At 34.2% G+C, this 7,926-nt stretch overlaps 1 protein-coding gene across 1 annotated transcript; it reads left to right on the top strand.

Moving 5' to 3' along the window:
- Positions 1-1,993: 1,993 nt before the first annotated feature.
- Positions 1,994-7,813, top strand: LOC146165508 (eukaryotic translation initiation factor 2D-like). Its single transcript, XM_083382118.1, has 11 exons — positions 1,994-2,232; positions 2,354-2,514; positions 2,587-2,742; positions 3,130-3,520; positions 3,806-3,880; positions 4,063-4,158; positions 4,361-4,535; positions 5,276-5,445; positions 5,793-5,913; positions 6,337-6,471; positions 7,259-7,813. The coding sequence occupies exons 1-11, from the start codon at positions 2,057-2,059 to the stop codon at positions 7,382-7,384; spliced, it is 1,782 nt and encodes a 593-aa protein (XP_083238244.1). The 5' UTR covers positions 1,994-2,056; the 3' UTR covers positions 7,385-7,813.
- Positions 7,814-7,926: the final 113 nt, after the last annotated feature.

Below are 7,926 nucleotides of genomic sequence, written 5' to 3'. Positions count from 1 at the left end.
AAACCTTTTTTCCGAATCCATATTAGTTACATTGCCGCTTGAATTTGCCATATTTAAAAAAGTTGTGCTATAAAAAACTTTTTTGCTTGGAACTTAATTCTTATACAATGAAGATGACAGGACAAAACAGAAGATGTCATTTTTAGGAGGTTGGGGGCATTTTATTCTTAGATAAATAGGACTTTGATATAGGTCCAGGTTAAGTACACACTTTTTGGTGTCAGGAGTTTTAAAGCCCTATTGGTATTTTTAATTTGTCAATGTATTATTTCTCATATCTACCTAAAACAAACACCACAGTAAAAAAATAAATTTTACCATTTCATTTGAGTGTCTATAATGACATCTGGTTGATATTTGAGTTTGTAAATGATGGTTTAGTCAGGCGATTCCGAACATTTTAAGGTTGTGACCCCCTTAAATAGACTCTTAACACATTGTGCCCCCTGTTTACAGGAATAAAACGAAATACTTTGAAGTATCTCTGAAGTCAAAATGAAAATGACAGATTTGGGTCTAATGGATAGCAATTAAAATATTATATGGTGTTAGACCCTAAGAATGCTATATCGAAGGTCACAGAACTTTTAAAGAAACCCTGGTTTATGATAAATCTGAATTCGCTATATAAAATGATTTAAGTGTATTACATTGTGGTGTGAATCATCATGTTATGCCCAAGTTTGGAAACTTTTGATATTGAATGGGGTAAATGTTTATGCGGCCTAAAACTGCGGCTGCAATAAAGTTTAAATTTGCAAGGCTTAACAGTTATTCACCAGGAATTTTTTTCAGAAAATGTGGGGCTGCAAGTAATTTTGCGCTGAGAATTTAGGCCAAACTTTACCATGTGGGTCATTCTTTCAATGTTTAGTGTAGATTCATTGCAAGAAATGTTGAGGTTTGTCCTATATTTAGAATTCTAAATAGGAATTAGCATTCCAAGGTTGGAAACTTGAGCATACGCAGGGGAATTTGGATTTAACCCCAAGCAGTTGCCCGCTCAGCCACGGCCATAGCCACACATTATTATGCGTAAAATCTCTATAAGTGCGATCAGTCGCGAAAAGCCTCTTAAATGCAAAACTTTGACATGCTAACAGTTTTTGAAATAGTGCTTTATTTTCAGGCATGTAATTTTTAGAAATAACATTACTACAGCCGCGCAAATTTCAGCAGAAGTTTTATTACAGCTGCACAATTATAAGTTACATAAGCAATCTTCTTGAAGGGAATTTTCCAATCTGGAAACATTTCATTATAAATTTGAGAATATCTATTAAGCGGATCTTATCACAGTTATACCCAAAATTTAAAAACCTATTAACTTTGGCGAATTTGGTATAAAAATACAGCAGCAAACCAAATAAAGCAGATATTTTGTTGAAAATATTTATTCCTAAATTTACAGTTTTGCTACTGTATTTCAGTAAACAAAGGGTTTAATAAGAAAAATCTAGAGATTAGCGCACCTTATGTCAAAATTTAAGTAGATTAAACGGTTTAAAAAGATTTTAAATCATACTGACAACGCCCCAAAATTTACGATTGTGTTTGTGAAAAAATTATAAATAATTTACGATAGTTAGTTAGTGTCGACTAAAATGTGGGTATTTATGTATTGCATTTGTGCCTATAAAAATGTGCAAAAACTTTAGCCTCATAAGAACAACGAAAATTTGTCACAAGAGGGAGAAATGACTCGGCTTTCGAAAGAGGTCATAGGTCAAAGTGCGCCACAGTTGTCAAGGGTCATTGCGTAATAGGAAAATATAGAATAACATTAAATTAATTTATAAATCGTCATGTAAAAATGTTTTATGACAGTAAAATAAAAACAGTAAAATTAATTTATTGTGTTACAGTAGAATATCGAAGTATAACTTTGTCCATGGTATTTTAATTCTATATTTTTAATCGTATGAAACACGGCAACGTGAGATACACAAACAACGCTATTTTTGATCTGAAGACCATTCAATTTCATGAGATTAAAACCTGTCGTATTTTTAGCTACTCTTTTCTTTTCTTTACACAGCTTATCAATAGCTCGAAGATGTTTATCAAACCGTTTCGTATCAAATCCAATGTCGCTATGAAGAATTCGGACAAAAAGCGCCTAAGAACACAAGTGAAACCCTTCTTTCCGGATGATGAAAATTTGGATGAAACACTGAAAACGATTCTTCCATCCAAAGAAGAAATTTCTTGCGTCAAAACCCAACTGCACAAGTAAGTGTAGAAATTTATTGAAAAAAAAATTATATCATTGTCTTAAAAATCCTAAAAAAAGTTAACTTTCTGTGTTATGGACATTTACATTATAATTACTTTCTAATAAACATATTTTTAGAGGCAATGTTTCAACAGTCTATTGTGCCAAGAAGAATCCCATTTTCTTCGAGTTTGATGGGAGAATATTTCCTGCCCTAACTACAGTGTGGGTACACTCTTTAAAACTGCCACTTATGTCTACACAGCTCCCTGTCATATCGAAGTTAGCCAACGGAGCTGGTGAATAGAAATCAAATTTACTGCTGATCTATAAAAATATTATCTATATTGACATCAGCAGTTCTTTTTCAGATTTTATGCTGCCTGGTATTGTTTTTCCGACTGATTTAAATGAGTTTCCTCAGTTCGAGCGGGGAAGTGTCGTCGGAATTAACACCACAGACAACTTATCTTGTCTAGCAGTTGGGGTTGCTAACATGTCTTCTGCAGAGATGTGCGCGTCTGTTGGTAGGTTCAACTTAATATTCGCAATACAACAATACAACCAAGTCATTTGTGCACTGGTGTGCTGCTGCATTTCAGTGTTATAAGCAAGTCAACATTGTCAGCAAAAAAGGAATCAAGTCAAAGTTAGGTCCTTTCAAGCAAGCAATGTTTAAGTTTCTAAACTTACTCAAATTCGAGCAATATTTAAGTATGCAAACACTAAAAACTAAACAAAAAGCAGATCTATTTTGTATTAAGTTAGGGAAAACTTTGTCCAAATAAATTCATTTGTGTCTTGAGTTTTGTCTAGTCACCTTGATTAAAAAATGTAATAAAGTCTAATCACTTAATACAGTGCCCCAATCACACTCAATTAAAGTCAATAACATTTACTGTTGTTTTTTACAGAAAAGAGAGGGAAAGCAGTTCAAATCATTCACATATTTGGTGACAACCTGTGGTCAATGGGTGATAAGATACAGCCTCCTCAACTTAAACCAGACACTCAACAAGGCATAATAGAAGCACCATTACAAATAACTGTTTCCGCTGAAAATGATTGCCAAGTAGACATTGATACCATAAAACTAGAAAGTGATATTTCTGGAGTAAAAATTGAAGTTGTTGAAAATGAAGCTGGTTCTGAACAATTGCCTTCTGAAGAGGTGAACACGGAAGACGTTGAAGAGGAAATGACAACGGAAGAAATGGATGCACTTCTCGAACTGTGCTTTCTCACCGGACTTAAAAGCAAGCTGAAAGACAAAGAACTTCCGATATTGGCCAGCTCTTTCTACAGGCAAGGTGCAATTAAAATGCATTCTGTTAAATTCTTAATATTGCCTACTTTGTGTCAAACCTTTTTAGCTTTCGGCAGATAAAATAATTAAAAATATTCAAGCCACACTTTTACAAAATCATTAATATCAGAATGTGAAAATCAATGTCAATTGTAATGTTTTATTGAATAGTGTGCAGCAAGTCTGGTATGCCTATTTGTAATACAAATAGGTTATTTTTTTAAATATTAAAGCACCCTGCACAGGCTATTATCCTAACTTAACTTTGTAATATTTTTGTTTAGGCTTCATGTTCTTCCATCTTGCCCACCAGATCAGCATTTGGAAATCAAAAAGACTTCATATAAAAAACTTGGAAAGTAAGAAATTTAGGACGAGTTTTTCAATTATATGTTGTTGATCATATTCTTCTAACCAACTAATCTAAAGATCCACTAACGAATGTGTTGAAAATGTTAAAGATCTACAATAAATTATTATATCCTGGGTCATTTTAGATTGTATAAAAACTTTGTAACATAATTGTTTTATTTTCTAATAGGTATTTAAAACATGTTGCCAGTTTGAATTTGATATCTGTGAAGGAACTTTCCAAAGGCAACGACAACATTGTTCTGGTAAATCGCGCCCATGAAATGTAAGTAATAAAAACATCAAACATTAAATCTACCAGGGTTGTACTGAACTTGTAGCGAAACTATTAACCATAAAAACGCAGTACATCAACTTTGTTAAAAAAAAAAAAAAAAAAAAAAAATTCTCTCTGATTTTATATCATATTGAAACCTATTGTTTTTCTTTTTATTTATTAAAATGTTTTCATCTTCTCTTAAATTTAGGTACAGGTCGTTTAAAGTGACCCAGCAAGAAGACCCAACCCCTGACAGTTCGGTGAATACAGAATTATATTGTGGAGTTATTACCCAAAAGCAATATGAACCGCCTGAGATATCCACAGTGTATAGAGTCAACTCAAATACATTGCAACTCTTTGAAAGCGTGGGTTTGCCAAAGGTATCGAAAGTTTGTAGTTTGTTTTTAGCTTGTTTTTTATGACAGCATATTTATTTGAGTAAAAATATTTAATTGCTTCTAGTTATGGTATAAAACAAGGGTGGGCAAACTGTGGCTCTCAATCCACATGCGGCTCGCCGGCATGTTTTTTGTGGCTCTTTGTAAAATTCCCCAAAAATTGTAAGCTACCAAGAGTATAGTTTATCGACGTTTCTTTCTTTTTCTTTTCTTTATTTAGGCCAGCATTTCGTTTATGACTTAACACTAGTCATAGAATCAAAAGATTTAGTTAACAGCAAGTCAACGCAATTTCATTGCTATGATAGTAACCTTTAGCTCACAATTTTGAGGCTCTCTGGTGCTTGTATTTTCTGCAAATGGCTCTTCCATTGAATACATTTGCCCACCCATGGTATAAAATAATAAAAGATATACACAGATATGTGTTTAAAAACTATGATCTATCTAGCACTTTTGAAGCTGCTATTTTTCCAACGACTACGGCTTACGTAACAATAGTACACCGAACGCCATTGCAGTTAGTCTTTGGTTAGTCTTTGATGGCTTTCGATGTAGTTATGGAATAGTAATAACATTTAAACAAATTGTGTAATGTAGTGATTAGTGTAAATTGTTGTATGGCATTAATATCAAATAATACTTTTGTTATATTTTAGAATTATAAATGTTTAAAAGTTTATATCATGTTAAAAGCCTTTTCTTCTATTTTTTATTACAAGGGCTCAGTTTTATCTGCTCAAGATGTGAGACAACAGTTGACACAATACATTAAAGAAAATGAGCTGGGCAGGGGAAGAAAAGTCTTGCTCGACCCAATCTTGCATAAAATTGCTTGCGGGTCAGGAAACGCGGATATCGAAGAGCTTTCTTGGGAAGATGTTTTTAAACGGTAACATTTATTTAGATTTTGTAATTTCCTTGCAGAAATAAAGGACAAACAAACGTGGACAACATAACGACAATGAACTTTTTCTGTTACCGGGCTATGACTTTTCTGTGTAATTTTAAAACCTACCATGATCAAATAGTTATGATGGGAAGATTTTTCGAATCTATTTCATGACAGATTTTTTTGAACCTTAAGAAAATATAACACAAAGCTCCATATTTCCCAGAGAAAATAAAATTGGTTTTAAAAAATTAACATGACCCTGCTCATTTTTTGTGATTTTATATTTAAAAAATCAAGAGTTAATTAACAGTATTTTTGATGAATTGACAGTATTTTTGATTCAGGACGCTCGGCAAAATGCAACTCAACCACAAAATCTGCTTCAAGGGTACCCCGCCTATCGTTAAGAAAGGGGAACCCCCTGTGATTACGATATCAACTCAAGTACGAAGCGGAAACAAAAAGGTAAAAATTTGAAACACGTATGTGTTGAACAACTGTGATCTAGCCCTTCTAAATTCGCTTTTTGATCCACAATTACGGCTTTATACCGGAAGCTATCGTAGACTCAATGAATATATCGATTAATGATCCAAGCAGGGCAGGCTAGAAAAACAACTAGCCTGCAGTGAGGTTCGAACCCACGACCTCCGGTCATACCCCGGGAGTTTTATTATCAATTTTATTGAAAACACAGACCATTTATCAAGATAAATTAAAAAATCAACTGAAAAAAATATAACGTTTTGTTTAAAACTTAGTACCATAAAAAAATGGCAGGATTCTACTGAATTAGGTCAGGTATCAACAGGTAGCCAGTTATCTTATTCAAAGAAAACGTTTTATTGCGTATTTCTGTTTAATTGTACTGTGTGTTCCCCATTCCAGGTAACTTTGGTTCGTAATCTGGAAGCCTTCTACATCGACCCACAACAATTCGCCGACACCATCCGCAAGGTGGCGCAGGCGAGCACGTCGCTTAGCAACGTAGCAGGATCGAACCCCAAGACGCCTTTGCAGCAGGTAAACTAATAGCACACATAGTCTAAATATTTTCTTGTGCCTAGATGTTTACTTTTGCCTAAAAGATAGATATGAATATTTTCGTTTCACAAAAAAGGGAAATAATAAGCAGGTAACCCGAGTCCTACTCAATGTGCGATTTCGTCGACCACCATTTTCAATTAGGTTTTTACAATTTACAGTTTGCTCAGTTATGAGTTTCAAAATTTTGTACTGCGCACATCGGACTCGGGACTCCAGGAGTCTTACGTAGTTTTACAGTGCAAAACAAACCGCCTTCGTCGAATCTTGAGACCGACTCCGACTCCACAGCCTTAATAATAAGGCGCATGTGTAATGTGTTTATCAAGAAATAAATATTGAGGATAAGGCAAATTTGGGATGTCTAGATGTTGCCAATCTGTTCAGCATCTAATACTAAAGCAAAATGTGTAGAAAACAACCAAATTACCACACTCGAAAGGTTGAAAGCATGGTTGACCAAAATAGGGTTAAACTTAACCAGGTTTTTTTTAAGGTTTGGTTTGGGTGACCGCTAAGTAGTTTTAAGAGATCGCAAGTGTTTCATTTAAATACCAAAAGTTGCAAGTCCAAAATTTGGGAAACCGCTGGAAAAATTTCGGTCCCCCAAAACACCTTAAAAAAAACACTGAACTTAACAATACCTTTTTGTGTAAGTTTTTCTCACTTTGCCATGACATCAATACGAAAAATGACAAGCTACCAAATACCGTATCGTATCCGGTATTATCGGTCACCCTAAGTATTTTTACGCAATTTTTCTCAGGTGCTTGTTCAAGGCAACCAGGTCAACAGTGTTGAGTCGATATTAACCGGCGACAACTACAGACTTCATCAACGTTTTCTGCGCGGACTCGAAAATGCTCCCAAGAAGAAGGGAAAGGGACGGTAGCAAAACACATATTTGGAAATTTGCTCCTATACCTGTGCTCATATATGCGGGGCCACAAACATGGCTATTTTTTCTTTTAAAAATTGTTAAGTTCCGTTAGAGAAATTACGGTTTAACCTAGATAACTTTTGCGCTTGTTTTCGTATGTTTCGCAAAATAAGATAAAAGCAAAATTCAAACAAGCCAAAAATGCCACAGGGCTTAAATTATACAAAGAACAGTCGCGCTTTACCTAAACTAAATCATAGCTAATTTTATTTTAAAAAATTGGAAAAACGGCGTGACTGCAGCAAATACCAATGACAATACTAATATTTTACATCTTTTAAAGACCTAGAATTTAAAAAGATCTTATAGTGCATGTTTTGCTGTTGCTTGTGTTTTTGTGAAGTCTTTTGTTGTTTTTCAAGCGCGAGGTTGCAATAAAAGTGTGGCGTTGGTATATATATATATTTTTTTTAAAGAAATATACAAAAAGTTGTAAGGCACTAAGCAGTTTCTGCTGAATCGCACATTCACAGGGAAACATCGAGAAAAAGGCC

The sequence above is a fragment of the Ascidiella aspersa genome, chromosome 2, assembly GCF_963924565.1.
Source record: "Ascidiella aspersa chromosome 2, kaAscAspe10.2, whole genome shotgun sequence".
Lineage (NCBI taxonomy): Eukaryota > Metazoa > Chordata > Ascidiacea > Phlebobranchia > Ascidiidae > Ascidiella > Ascidiella aspersa.
The sequence above is the reverse complement of the archived record's forward strand: the minus strand, read 5'-3'. Positions and strand labels throughout refer to the sequence as shown.

Excerpts from the sequence above, each read along its gene's own strand:
- LOC146165508 (XM_083382118.1), top strand. The coding sequence starts at position 2,057 with ATGTTTATCAAACCGTTTCGTATCAAATCCAATGTCGCTATGAAGAAT. Across the intron at positions 3,521-3,805 it reads TTGGCCAGCTCTTTCTACAG|GCTTCATGTTCTTCCATCTT; the intron begins GCAAGGTGCAAT and ends ATTTTTGTTTAG. Across the intron at positions 4,536-5,275 it reads AAAGCGTGGGTTTGCCAAAG|GGCTCAGTTTTATCTGCTCA; the intron begins GTATCGAAAGTT and ends TTTTATTACAAG.